The sequence below is a fragment of the Castor canadensis genome, chromosome 6 (assembly GCF_047511655.1).
Source record: "Castor canadensis chromosome 6, mCasCan1.hap1v2, whole genome shotgun sequence".
Classification (NCBI taxonomy): domain Eukaryota; kingdom Metazoa; phylum Chordata; class Mammalia; order Rodentia; family Castoridae; genus Castor; species Castor canadensis.
In genome coordinates this window covers 32121076-32147360 of record NC_133391.1, presented here as the reverse complement: position 1 = coordinate 32147360, position 26285 = coordinate 32121076, and the positions used below count along the sequence as shown (strand labels likewise).

General features: G+C 39.8%; 1 protein-coding gene and 1 non-coding gene across 4 annotated transcripts; both read right to left on the bottom strand.

The window, feature by feature from the left end:
* Positions 1-374: 374 nt before the first annotated feature.
* Positions 375-26285, bottom strand: Ybx3 (Y-box binding protein 3). 3 transcript variants are annotated; one of them, XM_074076046.1, is made up of 10 exons: positions 25841-26285; positions 21941-22004; positions 20961-20994; positions 17555-17644; positions 14592-14714; positions 7876-7920; positions 5667-5764; positions 3537-3708; positions 2593-2692; positions 375-937 (listed from the first exon to the last, which is right to left on the bottom strand). In XM_074076046.1, the coding sequence occupies exons 1-9, from the start codon at positions 26091-26093 to the stop codon at positions 2627-2629; spliced, it is 945 nt and encodes a 314-aa protein (XP_073932147.1). In that variant the 5' UTR covers positions 26094-26285; the 3' UTR covers positions 375-937; positions 2593-2626. The 3 variants fall into 3 exon arrangements, with proteins under 3 accessions (XP_073932147.1, XP_020017004.1, XP_020017005.1); XM_020161415.2 differs by lacking the exon at positions 7876-7920 and adding an exon at positions 11562-11768 and having other exon boundaries at positions 25841-26284; XM_020161416.2 differs by lacking the exon at positions 7876-7920 and having other exon boundaries at positions 25841-26282.
* On the bottom strand, positions 16404-16537 carry LOC141424483 (small nucleolar RNA SNORA70). The gene has a single exon (XR_012449396.1). It is a non-coding gene; the product is annotated as a small nucleolar RNA SNORA70 (small nucleolar RNA).

The following is a 26285-nucleotide window of genomic DNA, read 5'->3' as shown; positions in this document are numbered from 1 at the left end:
GTAAGCATACAACTTAACAGTTTGGTGTTACAAATCTCAGGTTTGAAGCTCAAGGAGTTATACTACTACTACTTCATTAATTTATAGGAATTTAACAATGAATCTGACACTGTTAATCCAAAAGCCCACAACCTGCCTCAATGAAGACTACTCAAGAGATATAAACAACTCATGCCTACTACCCAACTCAGACATAAACCTGTTAATTCCCAGCTGCACATTTCAAAGGATATCCCACTTTCTATGCTCTCAAACTCATGACTAAATTTACTAAATAGCACTAATTCCCTTTTAAATTTGGCACTGAATTTACTATTAATCAAGTGACTGAAGTAGGGGAAAGATGGGAAAACAGACTCCAGGTAGAAGACAACTTTTCCTTTGAAGGGTAACAATTTTATTTGAGGAACTTCTCACTGCACATTTTCAAAGAGTCACATAAGACATCAAAAATTTTATTCTCCCCTCATTCTAGAAATAAATAAGAAGGGCATAAAATATCTTTTTAAATCATGACACTTGGAAGTTTAGCACCAGCATCCAAAATGAACAAAAAAGGAAAAAAAATGCATTTACTATATATTTCAGATTTCTTTGGTTGGGGTTCTCCCCATGTGGTATTAATATTTCTTCTTTCAATTCTTATTACCAAAACAGTAAAAACCAGGAAAAAAATATAAACCTCGTGGCTGCTGAACCTGGGGAGGATGCTCTCTCATGCTCTGTGCAGGTGTTCCTGGATTGCAACTTGCTGGAAAAACTTGCTGACACTTTCCTTCTGCAGCTGTTAGTTTCTCAAAAAAGGAATAGTAAACAATCTAATGTCCAAATCTTGGTTAGTCGTCCACTTTATTGCTTAGATGTTTCTTTGGTGTTGGTAAGGTTGTGGGTGTGCTTTTTGCTTTATTTTTGAATGGTCATTAATTCTTTAGGTCACCTGGAAAAAAATAAATCAAACTTTAAATAGTGACAAACTTATGAATAATCACTGAATAACTGAGAGTTAATGAATAAGCTATCTGATCTTTCATAATTCTTTTTTTTTTTCATTTTTCTTTTATTATTCATATGTGCATACAAGGCTTGGTTCATTTCTCCCCCCTGCCCCCACCCCCTCCCTTACCACCCTCTCCGCCCCCTCCCTCTCCCCCACTCCTCAATACCCAGCAGAAACTATTTTGCCCTTATTTCTAATTTTGTTGTAGAGAGAGTATAAGCAATAATAGGAAGGAACAAGGGTTTTTGCTGGTTGAGATAAGGATAGCTATACAGGGCATTGAAAAGACCAAACTTGAGAATCATGGGCATCGAAGAAGGAGAAGAGGTGCAAGCGAAGGGAATGCGTAATATATTCAACAAAATAATAACGGAAAATTTCCCAAATCTAGAGAAAGATATTCCCATACAGATGCAAGAGGCCTCCAGGACACCAAACAGACCAGATCAAAATAGAACTACTCCACGACATATCATCATTAAAACAACAAGTTCAGAAACTAAGGAAAGAATATTGAAGGCTGTAAGAGAGAAAAAACAAGTAACATACAAAGGTAAACCCATCAAAATCACAGCAGACTTTTCATAATTCTTAAACCATTTTAAGACTAGGCCTGTAAATGGGTTGAAGACATCTTCCTACCTATACTTCTACCTCCATAAATAAAATTTCCAAGATCTTTAATAAGACAGTGATGAAAATAATAAGCTAACCTTTACTGAGAGATTATTACTTACCCTGCCCCATTCATATGTTTTATTTCAATTTAACCTTGGGACAATTCTAGTTAAGTATAGTTAGTTCTCCATCTCACCAACAGTGAACATTAATAAGGCAGACAATAAACAGCTCAATTCAAGATCACCTGGCAAACAGCTGCTACAGAGCCTGCACTAGATATATATAAATAAATCCCTTGGATCTTACATATTACCCTTCACTTCTCAAAATGAATAATGGTTATCAAAGAAAAAGGAAGAGAAAAAACATTCTAGTTTATATTGGTTCAGTTTTTTTTCAGCACTGGGGTTTGAACTCAGGGCTTCATGCTTGCTAGGCAGGCGCTCTTACTGCTTAAGCCACTCCATCAGACCACATTCTAGTTTATTCTAGAGATAACAGTCTCCTGTTATTAAAACCAAGCCCTTGTCAAGAACGTTAAAATTACCAAATTGCAGCAAGCAGGGTAGCAAATGTGTATAATCTAGTACTTGGGAGGCTAAAGCAGGAGGATCACAAGTTCAAGACTAGCCTGGGCCCCATAGGGAGACCCTGTCTGGGGGGAAAAAAAATTCAAATTGGCTACTAGGTGCAATTTTCCAAAGTGTACTAATACTTAAAAGCTGTCCATCTAGAAGAAAGGAAGTCAACCATCATCAACTCTGTCTCCATATTTACACCCCAAAACTTACCCAAATAAGGTCAAACCCAGAGATACCAAACCACCAAAATAGTTCTTCCCCCAGAATTCCAATGGACACAGGGATTGGCACAGATGAGTCACAAAGCTAGTTTAAAGTAATTTGTGCTACTGTTGAGAAATCAATGATATTTAAAAGAAAACACAACTCCAGACTGAGCTGCTGTGCTTGTACCTGCTGGTGGTGAAGGTGCCTGGGGAGCCTGGGGTCAGTCAGCACTGCTCTGCTCGGTGGCCGGAGCAGGGTTCACGGTTGGTGCTTCACCTGCCTTGATCTAAAACACAAAACAAAACAGTAAACCACATGCAAATCCACCAGATAACCATGGAATGTTCAAGACTAAAAGGTCTCAAAAGTGAATTCTGTCTGTGAAGAAAAATGATCATCTAACAGTTACTGTGTAGGGGTCAATGATTAGTGCCCCAGAGTCCCTTCCAAATGGCCACCAAATACTACCACCCTCCATAAATTCTGTTGTACAACTGCAAGGCAGCTTCCCTTGTGTAAAGTGTTGTCCTTCTCATCATGAGAGTCCCAAATGCTTCCCCTCTTAATCCCACATTAGCATAAGTAATTCTTTCAGAGAATTCTAACGCTCAATTCAAATTTTTAATTTGTGTTATATGCAGGGCATACTCTATACGTGAATCCAAAGCAAAATGTTCCATTTGTTAAGGGTCAGGTTATCGTAATAAAAACCATTTTTAAGGCTGGGTGCTTGTGGCTCACGCTTACAATCCTCACTACTTGGGAGGCAGAGACAAGGAGGATCATGGTTTGAAGCCAGCCCCACCAAATAGTTCACGAGACTCTACCTCAAAAATACTCAACACAAGAAAGGGCTGGAGATGTGGCTCAATAGGCAGCATGAGGCCCCAACTTCAAACCCCAGTACTGCCAAAGGGAAAAAAAAAGTTAAAGAGTCTTTACTCTAATTTCCTGAATGGGGAGCAAGAAATATTTCTCCCTTCTCCCCCCCATTTCTCCCCACTAAATTCCTTTCCTAATAAATGTTATTATCACTTTTACTATTAAAAAAAAAAAACCAGAAACCTAAAATTGAACCTAAGAAACTAAGGATGACCTGACAACATCCCTTCTGGATAAGCTGGCTTTACCTCTTTGCCATCTTGTGAAGGAGCATTTGGAGGACGGGGGCGACGCCGATAGTTGTAGGGACGCCGGTATCCATGGCGAGCAGATGGCTGGTTTGGACCACTGGCCGCTTGTTGATTCTCTTTATCTTCAGCCTCACCAACAGCTGGGGCAGGTCGTGGGCGAGGAGGCCCCCTAGAGCAGGGAACACAAAACAGAAGAGAGTAAGTGCAATAGACAGGGATTCTCAAGTACTTGAGACAATCTGAGTCAAGTGGTCACTACTATTGCTAGGGCAATACTACAAATGAAACAAAGGTGTGATGAAAAATGGCCTTATTTCTCCATCATTTTCCTCCTTCATTTGAATACGTACTTGTAGTGAAGTAACATACACTGAACACAAACTATGATCTTATTGGGTACTTTGAGAGGCACTAAGAAAAGAAAAATGTTAAAAGAAAAGTGGTCTGGTATCTGCCCTCCATGACCATAAGCTAAAAGAAACTGGGGGATTGAACATGGGGAGAAAATTCACATTACTCTGGGCCAAAGCCAGGGCTAGCATGTTTTCACACTAAATATTTAATTTCAGTGCTAATTCTGTGAGAAAATCAACAGATGTAGAAATGACAAATATTTGGTTGAACCATATAGAAGTACTGCTTTTATTACAGACTGAAACAGGTCAAAGATGACTTTCCCAAGATCACATGGCTAGGCAGTGACAAAGCTGGATTCGCATGTGCTCCTATCTCCCATTTGTTTTGTTAAGTTGAGTTATAAAGACTCTTATTTTGAAACTGCTTAGCAACTAATCATTAGTGATTATGTCAAAAGCTGGAATGAACCTTGAGAGGAAGAAGGATGTTGCCTGGTACATATTCTTCCCCAATGTAACATATTTAATCTTTCCATAAATCCATATAGATAAATTTTAAGGTACAGGTTGACTGACCATCCCCAATCCAAAATTCCAAAATGCTCTGAAATTCCAATCTTTCTGAGTGCTGAAATAACACTCAAAGTCTCCACTTTGGAACATTTCAGGTTTTGGATTTTCATATTATGATGTTCAAATAGTAAAGTCTATGCAAATATTCCAAAATGTGAAAAAACAATTAATGGGAAATATTTCTGCTACTGAGCATTTTTGATAAGGGACACTCAATCTCTAGCACAAGCACCATTCAGGAAGCTCTATCTTTGCCACTCACCTCAAGGGTCAGTTGACAAGACCCTTAATGCTGGCAACCTTACAGTATTGAAATCTTCCAAAGGTATCAGGGAGCCTAGCCCAATTCAGACTTTGCTGGAGATGAAGTACAGGTAAAATAACCAACCCCTTCAACATCAGAAGTAATGTTAATACTGGGAGCAATAATAACATCTAACATTTATTGAGGGCATCACAACAGATGCAGTAGTACATTTGGTCATATTGCTAGTAGAGAACATTTCTTAATGTTCGACGACCTGGTGACCACAACCTGAGTCCAGAAACCTGCCCAAGGACATACAGTTACTAAATTGCTGAGTGAAATTTAAACACAGGCAACATGATTCCTCCAGTAGTAGCATTACCACTGAAATGCCCAGCAACTAATGTCTGCTTATATTATTAATAAAAATTAAGTATGATGCAAGGCATGGTGGCACATGCCTGTAATCCCAGTACATGGGAGGCTGAGGTTCAAGGCCAGTCTAGGCTACATAGCAAGATGGTCTCAAAAAAAAAAAGGTTAAAAAAAAATTAATTTATAAAGAATTTTATAATGAAAAAAGAAAAATGGACCAATCAGGTTAATTGGATTGAGTTGGGGGTATGGCACCTGCCTAGCAATCATAAGGCCCCAATACCGCCAAAAAAATAAAATAAAATAAAAGAATTTATATCACATGAAAGTTGCAGAATACAAATAATGTTTCGATACATGGATAACTCAAAAGTTTAGCTATTACATGTAGGAACATGTCACAGCATCATCTGAAAATATATATTGAAGTCTCAAAAAATTCCAGCATGTGGTCAAAGCAGCTAAATTTTCCAATTATATAATAAATCAACAAAACAGACCCATGGTACCCTCACCCTTTCTACTGCTGTTCACAAGTCCTTCCAACGGTCATCACTTGTGGGAAATGTGACCTACCTACGGTATCTTGGACGGTAAGTTGGATTTCGATGAACTGGTCCCTGAAGCTGTGCTCCTTCAGAGACTCCATCCTTCATCTCTCCAATCTCACCAGCCTAGAGGGCAATGGCACAGAGTGTAAGAAGTACAGAGCAAACAGTACTGTTTTTAACAGTAAAAAATGCTTCATTAGAAAGCTAGGCACTCACAGGTGTGTCAGTGAACTATTTACTTGTTAGACTTTTACAAATGACAGGAAAGGAAGGAAAAAGTCAGTCTTTTGCCTTATTCCAGAGCATGTAACTTTATTTTATAAAAATTTAAAATCTGACATCTTCAGCTCTCCAGAGATCTCTTTCATAAAAGGAAATGGAGATGGAATGATACACATTTGAGCAACAGAAGTTTTTTAATTGTTTCAAATTCAGACCCACCAGCACTATAAATTGGTTTCCCCTCAATACCATTAAGGGTTTCTATTATGGATCTTTGTGTTACTATTATCTTTTTTTTTTTTTTTTTGCAGAACTAGGGTTTGAACTAGGGCCTCACGCTTGCTAGGCAGGCACTACCACTTGAGCCACTCTGCTAGCCCTCCACTAAGGGTTTCTAAAAAGACTCATCCAAATCTTGACCACAGTATGGGGCTGTACAGTGGTAAGCACCTGCATGGAAAGCATGGGTGAAGCCCTGAGTTTCATCTGCAGAATGACAAAAAAAAAAAAAAAACATGCCTTTATCTCCAATTTCTTTGAATAAAGTATAACATTAAAGAAAAAAACTTTCTTGATAAATTTATTTTAATCTGGGGGAATAAAATTAATTTATTGTATGACTTCCACAGCAAAGAGCTAAAACCAAACAAAAAACCCACTAATAATCTGGTTCTTTAAAATACAGACATACTGCAACTTTCTTGAGACTAACATTCCTTCCTCCTCTTCCTCAGGAGGAAAATTCTTCATATTTCCAATGAAGAATTTCAGTAGGAAGGATTTGATATTTCATTAGGAAAAGAGAAATAAGGGAATGTCTGCACTGTTTCACCATCAAGCCTACCAACCTATCTGCATTTGCATTTATGTCTTACTCTTCTATCACAAGAAGTAAGTGGTCTGTGTTCATACCCAAGAATGCCTCTGTTCTACCAGTGAGAGATCCTAAGCTATTTATCCCCTCCTACTCTCCTTCACTATGTAATTTTCCCTTCTTACCCTATTATTTCCATCAAGGATTACAAACATGCTCAATACATCCATATATTTTCTTTTGAAATAATCACAAATTTACAGAAAATTTGGAAGTATAGAAAAATACAATCATCAGATCTCATGGAAGTTTTACCATTTGTCTGAAACAGCATCTTCTATAGCACAACCCATTTAGCATCATGCATCACATTTCTTTCTTTCTTTTTGGCTGCAACATTTCAATCTTTACTTGGCTTTCACGATCTTGACACTTAAAAACTACAGACCAGTTTTATAAAATATCTCACAATTTGGGTTATTTGGGGTTTCCTGGTGACTAACTACATTTAGTTTATGCATTTTTGGCAGCATGGAAAACACAGAAGTGACACTAAATTCTGCTCACTGCATCTTGTTAGGTGGCATATGGTTTAATTTGCACAATTACAAATTGTTCTCTTTGATAAGTGGGGAAGGTAGGATCTGCCACACTCTCCACTAAGTTTACTCTTTTCCTCTTTGTAATTAATTACTATTATATATAAAAGGACTTTCAAAGTCTGTTCCTTATCAAATTTTTCAATATGTTTACTTATTTTTATCTGTATGGACTCGTGGTTTTCTATTTTATTCAATGAGTTATAATCTGTTGCTATCATTACTAGCCAATGGGAACCCTTTCAAGCTGGCTCATGTCCTCTTGATATGTCTCCAACATTCTTTAGAGTACTTCCTTGCTTTCTGGCACACGATGTTCCAGGCTGTATTTTCTCTGCCCCAGCTCTGAAATTAATCATTTCTCCAAAGGAGCTTGTCTCTATTGGAGAATGCTATTTACAATTAAAAAAAAAAAATTGGAGATCAGGTATGCTCAATGCTATTAGGGTATATCCTTGTCTTTGGTCCCTTACAATAGACAGAACTAAGGAAATGTACACAGAGTTACACGTAAATGGTTGTAGATGTGAGTGTGAGTGTGTGTGTGTGTGTGTGTGTGTGTGTGTGTGTGTGTGTTTGTGTGTGTGGCAAATGCGTACCTTGATCTCTTCACCTACTGGCATTAGCAGTAATTTGTTGGTGATCTAAGAGTAAGGGAGAATAAGGGAACTCACCATTGTAAAAATAAAAAATCAAATCAAACAAAAATCTTGCCCTGATCCTACATCTTCCTCCAGCATTTCTTTGAGCTACACAAACTACAAAAACCCCACCCCTACACCATCATCACAGAAACCTCCGCAGAGGATATACAATTTCTCTTTCCATTCCCTACTGCATTCTAGGCAAACTTTTGTACTCACCATACCACTGGCCTCCCAAGTTATCAATCATCAATTCTCAGTCTAATTTCCTCCACGTGTTGACAGCATTTAACCCATTTCCTTCCTGAGATACATCCTCCCAGCATGTTCCTTTCTATTGTCATTTGCTAGACAATCCTCACCTTCCTAATCTCAAAAATTTGGTGTGTTCCAGAGCTCAGTTCTACGATCAATTTTTTTTTTTTAACTTGCATTCACCTTATAATCTCATCCTGCCTATGGCTTTAAGTCTTATGTTTTATTGCTGCAAATTTGTACCTATAGCTCCATGTTCTCCTCTTCAGGCCTCCTTCTTGCACATGCCACACCCTTGGTCATTCCTGGCACTGCTTTTCCTAGTACCTGTAAAACTTGCCCTTCGCATTTAGTTCTCTTTTCAAATATCACTTAATGACTATCCAAGACTTTGTCAACCAGCATACACCTTCCTTCCTCTAGCTATTATTACCTCACCTCCCACTGCTCTATTTCTCTGCCAATTTTAAATCTCTACTTAAGGTAAATCTAAATGTGGGAAAAGACCAAAATATTTTTACCCTCCTCCTCAAACCCAATCTTTTTTCACTGTTCAAAGTCAAAACCTACAGATGGGCTGGGTACCAGTGGTTCAGCTTTGTAATTCTAGCTACTTGGGAGGCTGAGATCAGGAGAATTGAAGTTTGAGGCTAACTCAGGCAAATAGTTCGCAAGATCCCATCTCCAAAACAACCAGAATAAAATGGTCTAGAGGTATGACTCAAAAGCAATTATAGTCCCTGTTTTCCAAGTGCAAAGTGCTGAGTTCCAAACCCAGTCCCACAAAACAAAACAAAAAGCATAGATGTATCATTCACTCCATTTACCACATATTCATGCCATCATCAAATGCTGTCACACCTCTCCATTTAAAATATTTCCCAGGCTAGAGGCATGGCTCAAGAATGCCTGCCTAGCAAGTGCAAAGACCCTGAATTCAAACTGCAGTATCACCAAAAACAGAACAAAAAACCCAAAGTATTTTCCAATCCTGACCACTTACACTTGGTGGAAGTACTGCCAGCAACAGAACCCGACCCATGACCCTCTGTCCACTAGGAAGTTGTAGTGGCCAATCCCTCTACGTTGTTCTTCATCTTCATAAAACAGTCATATAATCTCCTAAACCTATTTCTTTTCCATTAAGATCCTTCTCCTGGTTTCTCATCTCATTTAGAGCAAGGCAAAGGTCTTCACTGCACTTTACAGGTATGCCTGACTCCCCAAGACCTCACCCCAGCCCTCCCCTCCACTCCATTTCCTCTGTACTCACACACTTCCTACTACATGAGTCTACCTTTAGCTAGGCCTGTTCTTTCTCAGATACTGTGATTTATGTAAAGACTGAAAGAAACAGCAATTACCATGTATAAAGTATGAGAATCTACCTAGAAGAGGAAAATGTGACAGAATTTAAATCAAGCTCTATCACTTCTTGCCCATACCATCATAGATAAAAGTTGCTACCTTTTACAAACAACAAAAATATGGAAACCACTGCTAATGTCACAGGCTGTAGAGAGGACAGAATAAGAACTGGTTTCAAACACTGTCACTTAGTAGATGGCAAACAATGTTCCCTCTTTCTACCATGTAATTCTTTTCTCAAAGACTATAAATGGTACTCACTCAGTGACAAACGCTACTTAATTTTCAAATATGTGTAACTATTGTCTTTAAAAATGAAAATCATGAGGTTAATGGTAGATCATGCTATTTTGTCATTACGCATAACACAAACATCACTGGCCTGATACCCTCACACCCCCCACCCCAACCCCGGCCCACTACATCCAGTAAATTTCACTTTGTTGGATATTTGATCTTTATAGTTTTTAACCATCCTAGAGATCTACCTACACTTTTCGAAGATATCACACTGACAACCTTGAAGCAGCCTAGTTACATGGAAGAAACTCTCTAAGGAATTTTCATTTTTCGCAGTTGATTTGGCTGGAGGAGACCAAACACTCCGACACCGTAGTATGTATTAGAAGGACTCTAAGGCAAAATTGTTGAAGAGATCTAAGTTTTTACTCCAAGGCAAAATTGTTGAAGAGATCTAAGTTTTATTTCCAACATAACAAGGCTAAGAAGATCAGCCTGTATCAAAAGCAATCACATGTGGTTAGGTGATGAGAATATATACATATGTGCAATCTGAGCAAGCTCTCAGGTAATTTCTACATGGCACCAAGAAACCACTTTGCTCTGAACCTTCATTTCATAAGGTCAAATACACTCATTTTTAAAACGATACCAAAGAGGATCACTACTCTTTCAGAAAATATGATATCTGCAAGCTAAATGATTATCAAAGGAAGATATTGCTAAGGCACTAAACAGAAAATGTGCATTACAATCCTACTGACTTTTCCTGTGCTAATTTCCTAGAAGCTGAGAGTGCTGCCTGCCCTAAAGAAACCTACTATGCCTCATGTACCCAATGTCTCCATATATGTAAGTCTACTTGTTATTTTTAGCACATTTGTCAAGGGCAGCTGTTGAAGAGTAGAAGAGAAAAAAAACAAGAAGCAATGCAGAAAGTACACAGTCATGCATGATGGGACAGAAGAAGTGTAGCAATGAACAGACTGAACATTATGTTCAGTCAAAACATTTCGTGGGGGTGGGGGTAGGAAAAAACCCAAGGACACTAAGGAGGAAAATGTTGTAGTTAGTGGTGAAAAATGAGGACCTCTTGCTCGTTTTCCAAGTTTCCTGGGTACTGCAGAGTTGGTGTAAGGCTTGTTAATAACATGACAAACCCACAGCTTGCTCTACTAATAATTTTTTGCCATTAAGGAAGACTCAACAACCAACAATCTCCATTCTATTAGTCTTCTTAGCAAAAATCAGCACCATCTCATTTAATTTGGTACTTTGTTTTCTGTTACAGGTATTATAGAATACCCTTTATATTCAATTTGATAATCATAACCTTTTGGTGTATGCTCATCCATTTAATAGATGAACAACTCAATCTCAAACATGTTTTGTTTTTTTCACAACTTCACAGACAATAAGGAGCAGTAACAGAGACAGGACTGAAGTCCAGGCCTTGTCTGACTTCAGAGTGCAAGCTCTTATACACACCATCTATCTCTAATTTGTCTTATTCGCCTATAAAATAGAAATACTCTCCTACCCACCAGGTTCCCCTATTATGGGTTTGATTCATGTGGCTGTGCTTTTAGAAATGTTTCTGGAACAACTGCTTTAAAGTGAAACACTGCAGGCCTTGCCTCAGCATTTGCAGCATAGGGAAGCCACAAGCAAGGTGTTATTTCCGGCAGCTGGAGTTGGAGGAGGAGGAAGAGGAGGAAGAGGCAGAGAAGGATGGAGGGGTGAGGGCTGCTGAGGAGAAGTCCCAGGTGCAATTTTACCTGCATTCTGTTGGGATGGGGAAAGACCCGTGAGCGGCGGTCAAAGGTCTGTCCCACGTGGTAAGGCGGGAACCGCCGCTGCCGGTACTGAGGGCGGTACTGGGGGCGGCGCAGCTGATTCCGGGCCCCAGAGAACTGCCCGTCAGTGGCAGGGGGGTCAAATCCTTCACTGCTGCCGCTCCCTTCCTCCTCCTCCTCCCCAGCGTACTAGCGAAGCAAAGAAACAGAGATTCAGAGGAAGTTTCAGCAAGGGAGGAACCAAAGAATACCACATAGGATGAATATCACCAAAAGAAAAACAAAATAAAAAACTCCCAGAGCAACAATCCCTTTTATTACACAGACCCACTGCAAGTAGCCCAGATGATCAAGTGATTACCTGGGATAAAACTACACTGAGAGTAAAACAGATATATGCAGATAAAATACCAAGAAGCAGAAAAGCAAGAGCGACCAATCAGCAACAAATTTAATAGTCAACTAATTAGAACTGGTGAGTATCAGTCGACTAACCCAAAGGACATCTACATTTGTATTTAGTTCCCTCAAATGTGGGTCTTCCAATATTACCCATTGGGGCAAAGCCAGGCCATTAACAAGGGAAAAAAAAAGGGGGGGTCTTGGTCTCTGAAGCCCTCTGTGGGGAAGGGAGAGTGTCCTCAAAGTACTTTCATAATGCAACTAAGATGCTATTTGCCCTTTTTAAATTCATCTCTCTGGAGTGCAGAGTGGGTTCTTCTAAGGTATACAGTGACATAAAGTCTCCCATACACTACATGCAAAAATAGAGATAAGAATCCAGCTATCTTCTCTGAAACTATGCATCAAAGAAAAATGTGAAAGAGAAAGCAGTGCCGCTCATCTCACTCAATTTAAATAATATTTTTCATTAAGATGCTATTTGTATCAGTGAGTAATGAGTAAATTTCTAATAAAACACATAGTAATAGACATAAAGACAATTCTGGGGTTCCTCAGTAATCCAATGGATCCAAAAGCTGAAAAGTTTGAGAACCAATGACCCTCTTGCATGATTCTTACATTTCATATGTTTAGAAATAACTGTGCTACTATTAGTAGTAAGTCCCAGCTGGGTGCTGGTAGCTCACGCCTATATCCTAGCTACTCGGGAGACAGAAATCAGAAGGACTACTGTTCAAAGCCAATCCTGGCAAATTGTTCAAGAAACCCTATCTCAAAAATACCCAATACAAAAGCAGGGCTGGTGGAGTGGCTCATTTGGGTAGAGTGACTGCCTAGCAAGATTGAGGCCCTGATTTCAAACCCCAGAACTGTTCCTCCACCTTCCCCCCACCAAAAAAAATAGTAGTAAGTCCTAATACTAATCATTTCTAAACATAGACATTAACAACAAAGGGAATTTGATTCCTTTTGGGATTTTTCATATATATTACTACTTCACATGACCATTTAATATTTTAATAAATTTAACAACCCAATACCCCTCAAAGAATTTGTGACTTCAATCTCACTTTAAAGAACATGTAAATTACAAAGACAATCTTTATAAAAAGCAGACATAGTTTTTAAAAATGAATAAATTAAAAACTAACAGGATGCTAGGCACTGGTGGTTTACCCCTGCAATCTTAGCTACTTGGGAGGCCTGATATCCTCCCAATATCAGACCAGCCCAGGGAAATAGTTTGAGAGACTCCCAATCTCCAAAATAATCAGAATAAAATGTACTGGAGGTGTGGTGCAAGCAGTAGAACACCTGCTTTGCAAGTGTAAAGCCCTGAGTTCAAACCTAGTCCCATCAAAAAAAAAAAAAAACCCACTTGACAAGACAATTATAATGGCACCACCATACTCTTTTGAGAGAAAGTCAATAAGCTTTGAGAATTTAGTATTACAATAGAAAGCATACACGCACTTATACCTGTCAACAGTTTTTGAAAAAAAATTTTTTTCTAAATGTCTTTTCTTATTTGTGAGGGAGAAATCTTTAAGGAAAATTTGTCACTGAAGACTTTTCTACCACTTTTAGATTTGAATTGACCAAGAAGTCAAATTAGAGCTCTGTAATGAGCCTGAAAGAGTTCGTGGACTGTAGTATATTGCTACAGTTCCTCATCACTACCCCTACCCCTCATGGCTTACTATAAAAAATCAACAGAATGAAATGAGGGCAACAAAAACAGAAACAAATGGGATGTCCCAAGAAATATGATAAAACCAATTTGAGCAGGATGTGAAATTGACAGAATAGAAGTATTTAGGTAAGGTGGAAGTTATACATCTATCAAAATAGAGATAAATGTGTCTCAATCAGCAGGTATTTTATTCTGCTAGATTTTTCAGAAGCTTTTCTTTACATTATACAGGTAGCTACCATCTGTGCTGACAAAACATAAAAGTTTTATTCTATGGTGCTAAGCCCTGCTTCCAATTCTAAAAACATCAGAAATCAACACAATTTTATCTTACTTTTCTTAATTTAACAAATAAGGTTCTCATGACCACAAAACTGAAGTCATTATGTATAGCTTGAAAATACCCCTTTAAATTGAATCTCTTAAGAAAAAGTCCAGCCAGATTTGCTTAAAAACTCTTTTACCTATACAAACCAATCTATAAAACTAAAAATCTAGAATTACTCAATGCTTCTTTACTTTGAAATAATATCAAAATGCTGTGCTAAATGAAATAGCTACTCAATTGAGAGACATCATTTAATAGTTCTGTGGCCAGCACCTATATTGTCTTTTCTCAAGCTACTCCCTATTCTTTCTTGCCATCCAAACCAAGATGATTTTCTTATGTCTGTTACTTCCAGCAAATTTCCTAACTGATACAACTTCCAACTGGCAAGTTTTCAATGAGGCCAGTGTCTCAATTCTGGGCACTAAAATTTCCCTATACTCCCCCCACCCCCACAAAAAAAAAAAAAAAATCACTTGCCCTGCCTATGGCATCTGCAGATTTGAAAATTTTCTGCTCCAAGAACACACATGTACTTATACATGAAAAAGTTTCCAATTACTGATCAGATACAGAGGCGACATACATTACGAGGAGGTCCACGGCGTCTGCCATAATAGCCACGTCTGTAACGGCGCCGATCTGCAGCATAACGACTCCCTTCTACAGGAACTCCATCCGGGCCCGTCACATTAGCTGCTTCAGCACCCTGGGAAAGAAACAGACACAGACAATCTTCAAATTATAAAGAAATTAAAGTAACACCCTTCAAAATATAGCCTTGAACAGCTAAAGAATAAAACTGGCAAGGCATACTAAGACTTCCTTTAGTGATCTCAGAAACAGGCTCAAGTTTTAGCAAGGTGTTAATGTTCTGATTTACTAAGCTTTGCTTTCTTGTCTGGCTTTCCAAGTTCAAGAGTTGTAGGTACCTCTTTAAAGAACACAAACTAGTAAATAAAACAGTAGAAGTAATGTGAGACTAGGAAGAATATTCGTCAATGGGTAAGAGCTGAGATACTGTTAATCCCCCTTGAATATGCTCAACCTATGTGACCCTATTGTTATAGCAAGGGAATCCCTACTTATGTGTCTCCATAACTCTGTCCAGCACTGTACTATTGAGAATGAAACTTCTCCCATCTGGGCCTTCTTTAGACGTTCCTGTTCCCCTTGATACAGACTTAAGAGTTCTTATTCTCATAGGGACTAAAGGATAAAATAATCTTTTAAAAATATAAAACAAACTGAGACAAAGGGAGTTCACAGAGTATATACCACACCTCCATCAATTTAGAAAACCTCAAGTTCTGAAAGCTCACAGAAGTAAAACCAATCTGGCAAAACACAGTCTTAGGAGCTGACTAAAGTGATTCCAAACTCCAAGAGATTTTCAAGACACCCTGGCAATCGTGTTGGTAAGGGCAACCACTAAATTTCCACATCAAATGAAATGAGTATTTTTCTCTTAAAGCAGTTTGAGATCCATAAGAATAAGGACTAGAATATTGTGCACATACAGAGAAAGCAAATGCATGGGAGCTAAGAAGTCATTCTCAAATTAGTTTATAACTTGGCTGCCATGATTACCTGTCACAGCATTTGTACCATGCTTAGATGGTTTTGATTCTAGTCTATACTATTGTATTAATATCTGTAATAGGCTATTGATTGAAATAAAAAAGAACGTTAGCAATACTGTAATTAAATATATAAGTAATATTGTAATTAATACATTAAAAAACTCAGTAGACATCCTTCAAGACCATCAATGAGCTTCCTGAGTCGAACTCCTCTGAACAAAGCTGAAAATCTATCCAGCTACCTTCCACTTTCCAAAACCCAAGCCCAAGAGAGGAAGTTGATTATATCGAACTTAAATCTTCTTTTATTGAAACTAAATATTCTTCACCATATCATTAGTAAGCAGAAGTGCTTATAAATCATTTTGAAAACTTTATTTCTTGGGGGTAGGGGGGACAGGATGTGGCATTTATTGTTGAGTGTGATAAAGGTGGGGTGCACACAGGACATACAAGGGCAGGGCCTGCACTTGTTGTGGTCTAGGGAACCACAACTGGAGTTACATTTGACCCCACATTCACTAGAAGAGCCACTTCCCAGCAACCATGTCTTCAAATTCATCCACATTAAACTTGGTAAAGCCCCACTTATTTGAAACATGGGTTTGCTGGTAGCTAGGGAACTTGAACTTGGCCTTGTGCAAGGTCTCAATCATATGTTCTTTGTTCTGCAGCTTGGTAGATAGACATGATCTGATAAATGTGAACCACTTATGGTCACTGTGTCCCGGGGCTTCCTAAACATACCCCGCATACCTGTCTGAAGCCTAGACTGGGGAGAACATGAGATCAGAGACATGAAACGGCCACTGGAAAGCTGTCTTCAAGGTCCCTTAGGACAACCCATACAAGCAAAAGGCTGCATACACTACCAAGGAGGCTGCTGTTTGCAGCCACTGCACTCTGTGCCCCCACGAGTAAAGGAACGCATCAGCTTAATTAGCTGCAGAGTGAAAACTTGATTCATTTTTGTTGTTGTTCTTTTGAGTCAGGTTCTTGCTATGTAGCTCAGGCTGGCCTTGAAGTAGAGATCTCTTGACACAGTCTCCCAAGTGCTGGGACTACAGACATGTGCTACCACGCCTGGCAGAAACTTTATTTGTACAAGAAGAAGTCTTTTGAAGCCTGGCATGGTGGAGTACACCTGTAATCCCAGCATTAGAGACAGGAGGCTCCACAAGTTCAAGCAAGGCCTGGACTACCGTGATACTGTCTGGAAATGTCCAGAAAAAGAAAAGAAAAAAGTCTTTTGCCCCAAAGCCGCTTTTGTCTATTTTTAATGCTATAAAAACAGTTACATTTTAATATTTGGGCCCAAAATGGGAAGAGGACTTCTTAAATTTTGAAATTAGCAGCTCTTCCATAATTACAGTTCCTTCTTTATTATTTACTTTATTTTATTTTATTTTTTCTTTGTAGTATTGGTGCTTAAACTCAGGGCTTCACAGTTGGTAGGCAGGCATTCTCCCACTTGAGCCACTCTGCCAACCCTTTTGTGTGTTGAATACTTTTTAGATAGAGTCTCAGTGAACTATTTACCCAGGATTGGCTTCAAACTGTGATCCTCCTGATCTCTGCCTCCCGAGTAGCTAGGATTACAGCCGTGAGCCACCCAATACCCGAATTACACTTCCTTTATTAAATGAGAAAATGTCTTGGGCTATAGGCATGGCTCAAGTAGTTGAGCCCAAGGCCCTGAGTCAAACCAACACCACCAAAAAAAGTCTTATTTAAAATATTTACAATGTATGCACATATGAATAAACGAATATAAATAAAAAAATAAAATAAAATATTAAAGTGTTCATAATGGGATTCAATAATCAAAAATATTTCTACTTTATAGTCACTTCCCTCCCGTCCTACAGAAAATCCAAAATAATGTTAATTTATGGGTGGGGGGAGCCTAAAAAAATATGTAACAAAATTATGTGCCGGCCCACTCTCACCGAACCACAATTCCTACCTTTTCTCCTTCAACCACATCAAACTCTACAGTTTCTCCATCTCCTACACTGCGCAGGTATTTCCGTGGATTATTTTTCTTGATGGCAGTCTGTAGAGAAAACAGAAAATTCTTTTTGAGATATATTTCAATACTGGCCTATACTGAAGCCATTTCATCACTTTCAAGTTTACTAGAGTTAACGTGAAGAAGTTGTCCATCTATTATTTTTTAAGCAATATTTTCCCACTAACTGGATCTCCAAAAGAACAAATAAAAAATACTGTAAAACTACTGGCCACATTGCTTTCCTGGTTTGTGCTATTCTTCAAAAGTTATCCTGGAAATGCAAATCAAAACCACACTAAGAGGGGCAGGGGACAGGAGGGAGAAATGGCCCAAATAATATATGCACATATGAACAACAACAAAAAACATACTAAGATTCCACTTCACTCCTGTTAGAATAGCTATCATTAAAAACACCAACAATGACAAACATTGGCAAGGATGTGGGGAAAAAGGAACCCTCAATCACTGCTGGTGGGAACGCAAGCTAGTGCAACCACTTTGGAGAACAATATGGAGGCTTCTTAAAAAACTAAATTTAGATCTGTCGTATGATCCAGCAATACCATTCCTAGTGATATACCCAAAGGAATGCAACTCAGGTTACTCCAGAGGCACCTGCACACTCCTGTTTATTGCAGCACTATTCACAATAGCCAAGTTATGGAAACAGCCAAGATGCCCCACTACCTACAAATGTATTAAGAAAATGTGGTATTTATACACAGTGAAATTTTACTCAGCCACAAAGAAGAAGGAAATTTTGTCATTCACAAGTAAATGGACAGAACTGGAGAACACATCTTAAGTGAAGTTAGCCAGGCTCAGAAGGCCAAAAATCATATGTTCTCCCTCATATGCGGACCATAGACCTAAAGCAAATGCAGTAATGTTATTGGACATGGGTCACACACTAAGGGGAGAACAACTACAGGAGGAATAGGGAAAGGGAAGGAAATCTAAAGCTTGACTGTGGTTGATGTGCTCACTTTAGAAGAGTGAATACAGTAACCTTAAATTGGCAGAGGCCACTATTGGAAGGTGACTGGGAAGTAGTGAAAGGGTCTGGTAGAGATGAACCAGTTTGGGTTGTAATACACATGTGCATGCAAGCAATGCTAGTAATCTCTCTGCATAGCTATATTTATCTCAAGCTAGCAAAAAATACTATGTCTTTCTTATAATCTCTTATGTTTTCTCTTAAACAAAAGTATAGAAGAGGGCAGGGAGGTTAGGGATGGTGGGAGAGAGATGTACCAAACAATGTACACACATATGAATAAATGTATTTTTTTTAAGTCATCCTGGTAAATGGATTAAAGAGAAATTCATTGTTACTACAGACTTCAGTTACACCCTCATCACTTAGGTCAGGATATTGTTAGGCTCCTGGGATTCTGACTGCAGCTCCCTTAGCAAGGATGAAAAATGCCTCATTTTTCAGAAACACAAGTACACATTTTAGGTACAGTGGTTTTATAGACAAGAAAAACGGCAAAGCTTATTTTTAAAATGTGAAAGGGTGGTATAATTAAAAAAAACAGATAAAAAGAACAAAAACGCTAAAGGCATAAATATTTGACAGAATAAACAAAATTACTTCAGTAATCAAAATATATTAGTGAAGATATGGCCTATTCCCAAGCATCCCACTTTGTGGATGAGGAAATGTGAGGCTAACATAAAGCAATTTACCTGAATTCACAGGGATACTATAGGCCCACTGTGGGGAGGAGATAAAGAGAGAAAATTCAGATTCCTATTGTATATCTGTAAGATTTTATTCACTATTTTCTCTATCACATCATTCATATGCCAACTAATCCCAATAGGTTCCCTCCTAAGACATTAAAAGGCTAATGAAACACCAAAATGCATTAAGCACCTCCACCCAAAATTTGCTTAGGAAAAAGTCTCTCTCTTTTTCAATTAAGAAAGAAAGTATAATCCTTGCAACAAATATTCATTTGTTTGGCTGGTATCTCTAAACAGTTAAAGGAACTGGAGTTTCCTCAGAATTAGGTCAACCTTACTTTATAAAAGGATTAGGCATGTGTAATCCAGCCCTTCTCCTACTCTTGAGTTAAGGGAGAAGTGGGGAAAAAAAAAAAAAAAACAACAGTGAGCCAGTAGGGCAGACTTCGCCCACACCACAGAGGAAAAAGGCAGCTCAGGACAGGATATATGCACACGCAGCATGAACATTCAGCCATTCCAAAAACAGCCCCTCCCTGCCAGCTTGTTCCCTTTTTCCTGTTAAACTGGGCAGGCCTCAACACACTGAGGTGACTCACCACACAACCTCAGGGGGCTGGAATCAGGTCATACACTCACAGGCTAACACACAGGCCACCGGCACAGAAACTCCTTTAATACTCAGTTGCCAAAGTTCTACTAACCTCCAGCTATTACAAGCAGCACTTCCTTTTCAGTCTATTATAACTTCAAAAGTCTCTGTATCAACTCCAGTTATCTGTGTACAATGGAAATGTATCCAGCCAAGCAGAAATATAGAGGATGGAAAAAATACAGAGAGCTTTTTAGACATCACTGCCTCCAACTGTCAAACTCTACCCCAACACATACACAAATCTAAACAAAAAAGAAAAAAACACAGAAACCACGAGGAGGAAAGCTCTGGAGGTAAATGCGCTGGCATTTTCATTCACTGCAAAGACGCACCTATGGCAGACTACTCAATGCAAAGTAAATGTGTACAAAGCACAGCAAGGATGGCTATAACTTCCATTATTTCTTCCATAAAGAAAGCAATCAGGACACATAATACAAAAATAACATCCTCAGCTAATAATATAGAGAGTGACTGAGCCATTTGTAGCAGGGAAGCCCATCTTTTCCATATCTTTGCCATCTTCTGTATTTCCTTTGAATGTAAGGGAAGGTGGGTCTTTTGACCTGGACATGTGTTAAGCATGCCCCAGTCAAGAAAGAGGAGGGAGGACTCACTCTCCTGGGAAATGGAGTGTTCTCATGTCTGGGACATATACACACCCTGACCATCCGCTTCCCTGTTCTGTTAACTTCAAGTCAGAAGAACTTTGACCTGTACCCACCCAGGCAAAAGCAAAATAATATAGGCTCATAAGCTTTAAAATCAGAAAGTGCTTTAACTGAATATTACTTCATCCAACTGCAAAAATAAAACTGAAAACGCTTCATGATGGGGTAGTAAAGCTTATCTGTCAATCTTAAAAATGTACAACTGAACTCTCATCCCAAAATAAACCACAGAAGAGTTCAAAGTACAATAATTTATAGGACTTACTTTGGGGAAAAGAACAATAGCAATTTAGACATCATCCTCATATGGCAAACTTAACATTTATGATCCTCTTACCTGATGCACAAATACATCTTCTTTGGTGTCATTTCTATTGGGAGACAAATAATTAAAAGTACTGAATATGTGCAGAAACTTTAAAAAAAAATCAGATAAAAAATAAGACAACATACATTTCTGTTTATCCTCTAAACCCAGACACCTAGAATCAATCCTCATTAAAAATTTCTGACTCTGTAAGATACCATCTTACTCCACACTACCAGAGCTGAGATCCAAACATAGGATTCAACATACAGAAACATCCCTTTCCTCTCAACTCTTTATAAATCACGTGGTATGTAATCAGAGCCCTTGATTTTCCTCCCAGCAAAAGCAAAGCAAGACAGTTAAAAGGACAGGGCACAGCTGTGAACTAGGCTCTCCTTACACTGAAACTTAAAACAGCCCTCCCACCAACCCCACCCTAACCCTTCACACCGCCCCCCCCCACTCCACCAAAACAGACAAGGAAGAAACTGGAGGAATTTGTTTCAGAAAGGGGGAAAGCAGAGAAATCTTCAACCACCTCCAGTTAAAAAAAAAAGTCTCCCAACAGCTTGTAATTGTCCTAGTTCCTATAGGGTTAGAAGTTAACCACAGGTGAAAAGAAACACTAGTTTCCTCTCAGAGCTTGGACCAGACTAGGGTTACAGATCCAACTCAATTACTCACTAGGGCATGACTTTGGGAATTTCTTAACCAGTCCAAGACTTCATTTCTCCATCTTAGAAGTTATGGGTATGGGCTCTACCCTGACGTTCTTCCCATTTCTGATTGTACTTGTATCTCCCTCCCTTTTCTCTTTTAGCAGTTAGATTATATGAAACCAATATTTATTAGTGTATAAGAAATGTACTTAAATTAGTATTTAGTGATCAGTAACTGAGAAATGAGAGTTGTTAATGCTCAGAAATCTTCAAGTTTAAACAACCCATTAATAAAGTATGGCACAACATAAGAATAAACTTAAAACACGGAGTTATACACACACATACCGATTTATAAATCCATATCCATTTCTGACGTTGAACCATTTGACAGTGCCAAGGACTTTGGTGGCTAAAATGGGATTAAGCAGATAAATTAGCATCTGACCTACAAAGAGATAAAGCTCATATCACTAAGGTCTTGATAATACTATACAAAGCCTACACAAATTTGAATAAACCATTCCAAAATAAATTAGGAAAAGAAAATGGAGCAAGTCACAATAAAAGGAGACACTTTTCAGAACTTTTCACAAGGCAAACTTTTCCTCCTTGTTAAACTTTCATTGAAGTTGTAATATAAGAAGTGGTCGTAATCCTATAAAATTCTGCTATAATTAAAACTGATAAAATACTACTGAGAGAAAAAGTGCCAGGTAAGATTCACATTGCAGGGCTAGTAGTGTGGCTCAAGAGGTAGAGTGCCTGCCTGGCAAGCACTAGGCCCTGAGTTCAATCCCCAATACCATCAAAGAAAAAAAACCAAAAAAGTTAACATTCCAAGTATTAACCTACAAAAATTTCTTAAGTGCAAAAAAGGGTCCAAAATGAAAGAGGACAGATGGACAATCTTAACTCATCATCCCCATGCTTTTAAATATTAGACGAATTTTAATAAGAAACACTGTAGCTCCTTGTTAACCACCAATCTACAAAGACATCAAGTAACTTGTCTAATTGCCAAATGGGGGTCTATCAGGAGTGAAGAGTAAGAGAACTGACGCTGTCTCCATGTAGTTCTGTGCTTACCACCCTGAGACATGATGTAACAGGCCTTTGTAAACCACAGTGATGAATTTAGGCCTCTGTTTGTTTACCCTGTCTTCAGTTGGTGGGAATCAAATTGGCATTTGCTATAAAATTCCCCCACCCCTTCTGTTGGCAGCACTGGGGTTTGAATCCAAGGCCTGGCAGGCACTGTACCACCTGAGATACACCCCAGCCCAAAATCCCCCTCTAACTTGATTATTGCCTCTACCTTCTATCAGAAGCAGACAGAAATGCAAAATTTTAGTGGAATTCTTTAAGGGAAAGAATCTAAACAAATTGTAACTTCAAGCACCTTGTACATTATAGATACATATTTACTTTAATTCAATTATGACCCTTAATTATGAAAGTCAACTTTAGTGCTTCCAGGAAATGCCTATGTCTATATGCAGGAAATGCTTATATAAGGCAATTATCAAGACTCAATGAAACTGATTTTTTTTGTGGGGGGAGCCTTCTATCACTTGAGCCATATCCTCAACCCCAAGAAAAGTACACTCTTAAAAAAGCTTAGTAGACATTGAAGTAACAAGTCCATATTGTCCATGAAATACAAAGTTCCTAACTTCCAGGGGTAAACAATAAGGCTTCCTTTTTCATTTTCAAATTCAAAACTAAAATACTACTTGGGACTTGCTCTGTTGTGGGCAGTATCAGTTCTGAGTTTTGCTAGACTGATATGCTTAGAGAAATATTTTAGCTTTATTTGAAAATGAAAGAAACCTCCCCAAGGTCATTTAGCCCACACTGACTAAGTATTAACATTCTCCAGCTCCAAACTGAAATAGTTCTCTTTGGAGATCAAGCCACCAAGAATCTTTACTTTGAGGCCATGCTCATTACAGCAGCAGGACAAAAGAAAAATTGTTTCAAATGCAAATGTACACAGAAGAAGCCAGTTTTTGAGAAATTATATAAACTATATACATTTAACTCAAATATGACTTCAAATGGTATGTTTCTCATTTGTCCAAAAGTTAACGACCTAGGAAGATATAAATGTGGAAATGTTTTCAATGCCTACCATGGTGAAAGAACAATCCTAACTAGAAACACTAATAATAGTGGGAAAAGGTGATTCAAGTGTAACTGCTACACAAGTTGAAGGTTATTTTACTCCCCAATGCAGCTTTTTAAAAAAAATTCCTAATTTCAAAAATATTTTCAAGGACTTCATATAGCCAAAAAAATTTATTCATACTTGTTTTAGAACCATAAGCCCACTTCAAATACACAATGGGGACAGGAGAGACAGAAGAAGACCACAGTTAGTTCATTAAAAACAAAGATTTATTTCACTCATTAAAACTACACAGAGAACTGGCCAATGTGCTATAAACTGAAGGCCTGTTTGCAAAACCTAGAATGAGAGAATCCAAGAACAGATATCCATTTCAGTGAGCACTGTGTCTAGCACATTTTAGGCATCCATGTGTTTGCCTGGCAAAGGACAGTAGATCACACTGGACAGAGACACAGTGTTGAGGTGTCATGTGGAAAGCTGTCTTCATTTTGAGAGAGTCTGGACTTTGGATTTAAGAGTGGAAAGATTAAAGACACAAGCCCCATCACTGGGAATCTGACTGAAACACAATAGCAGTTGGTGATTGAGAAAAATCAACCTTCACGTATCAACTTCCTTAATCTTTAAAAATAATATCTGCTTTCCTTATCTCAGAAGGATACAAGGATCAAGTGAAAAAATACAAGTGTTCCTCTGCTGAAAAATAACTCGTTTTAACACTGTTTTGGGTAACGCACACATTTTGCATGGAACTGTTCCAAGAAACATTTGGTGGAAACAGTATCACAAGAACAATATTTACCAGATTTAAGTAACTTTTATTCCAGCAAAAAAAAAGTTGTATTTCGTTTCTTTACCCAAACAGGTTACACTTTAGCACGTTGTTTGGCAGGATCTGAATTACAGGTCTTGGAAGAGATTAAAAAAAAAAAAAAAAAGGCTTCTCAAGGTAGGGAACATTGAATGGTGTTATATTTCCTGTGCATTTCTTGCTAATGGGGAGGCAAGGCTCAGGGATGTCAGAACCAACACGCCCCACCCAAAACAGTGAAAATTTCCTAAGTATTCTACACCATCTGTTAACTTTCGAGTTTGAAAGAGTGAATGATATGCGCACACGCCCTTTAGGGAGTTACTCAACACCCACCTGCTTTGCAAGTCTGTATCAGGCCTCACACAGGGCGTTACTTAAGGAAGATGAGAACACTAAAATATGTGACAAAACCAACAACCAGTACAGAAACCCATTCTAATCCTCTGCCCCCTAAGCCTGAACTTCTCATCTTCCTGTTTCCCTTCCTAAGTTACAGAGTCCCAAGGTAACTGTGTTTTGAACAAACGTCATACTCCACTTCCGACCAAGTTTTCTCAGCTGCTGCACCACGTGCGTTCCCACAGTCCAGGAAGGGAAAATTGTGCAGCGATTGGTGGACACTGAATGGCTCTTTGCATCGTAGGCATCGAGAGGGGGAGGAGGACCCGAGACCAAGACCCAAGTTTCCCAAGGAGGATTGCAACACCTCTTTGCCGGCATGTGGCCGACAGAAGCATGGCGTCTTTCCCAAGCCCATGTGGAAGGGCGTCAGGGACAGACACCTGAGCCTCCCGGGCAAAAAGTGTTTCCACTTAAACCTCCCCAACTCTTCCAGGGCCTTATTCTTCCTGCAAGGAAAGGCTCTGCCTTCTCAGCGCCTAAGCCAGCACTCCAAAGGCGCGGGCCCACGTGTCCGTCCCTCCCTTACATCCACATCCATCCCTCCCCCGGGTACCTTCTCCCACTCGGCCTCCCCTTTCCCCTTCGGACCGAGACAATCTCCCCTATGGGAATGTGTGTCTAGATGACAAAAGTTAAGACCCTCAACTTGCTGGCCCGGGGACACAGAGGGAGGCGCTTGAGTGTGCCGAGGAGCGCAGAGCGCTGTGCGCTCACCTGGGACCCGCCTGCGCGGACGGGAGGACAGGGGCGACTCGCGCAGGGTGCGGGGAGGGAACAGAAGGGCCAGGAGCCCCCGGGAACCCACGATACCAGCTTCTCAGCCCCGATGGCCGCTGCCCACACGTGCTTAGCGGCCCAGCTTGGAGCAGCCAGGACCTCTGGCGGGCCTGAGACTCACCAAGAACTTTTTTCTCCGCGTCTTCGCTGCTGGCGGTGGCTGAAGAGGCCGGAGCCGCGGTGCCAGTGGCTGAGGGGGCCGCGTCCCCGCTGGGGTTCCCAGCCACCAGGGCGGCGGGCGCCGCTGCCTGGGGCGCGCTGCTGCCCGCTGGGCTCTTGGGCGCGGGGTCCTGGGGCGCCGCGGCGGCCGCCTCCGCCGGAGCCTGCGGGACGGAGGTGGTGATGGTGGTGGTGGCCTCGCCCGCCTCGCTCATGCCGCCTCCTGTGCTCTCCCTCGGGCACCTCGGTGGCGGTTGGCGGCGGTTGGTGCGGCTGGGATTGCGGCTTTCGGAGGCCGGTGCGGATCACGCGGCGCGGGCGAAGGCGGCGGCCCGGGTGGAGTCTCGCGGCGGCGGCTCGAGCTCGGGCTCCGCGCTCGCTCTCGGGCTCCTCGCTCGGTCTTACTG

Coding starts and splice junctions, on each gene's coding strand:
- Ybx3 (XM_020161415.2), bottom strand. CDS start 26,093: ATGAGCGAGGCGGGCGAGGCCACCACCACCATCACCACCTCCGTCCCG. Junction 17,645..20,960: donor AAGATGTATTTGTGCATCAG/GTAAGAGGATCA, acceptor TTTTCTCTACAG/ACTGCCATCAAGAAAAATAA. Junction 14,715..17,554: donor ATGTGGTTGAAGGAGAAAAG/GTAGGAATTGTG, acceptor TTTCTTTCCCAG/GGTGCTGAAGCAGCTAATGT.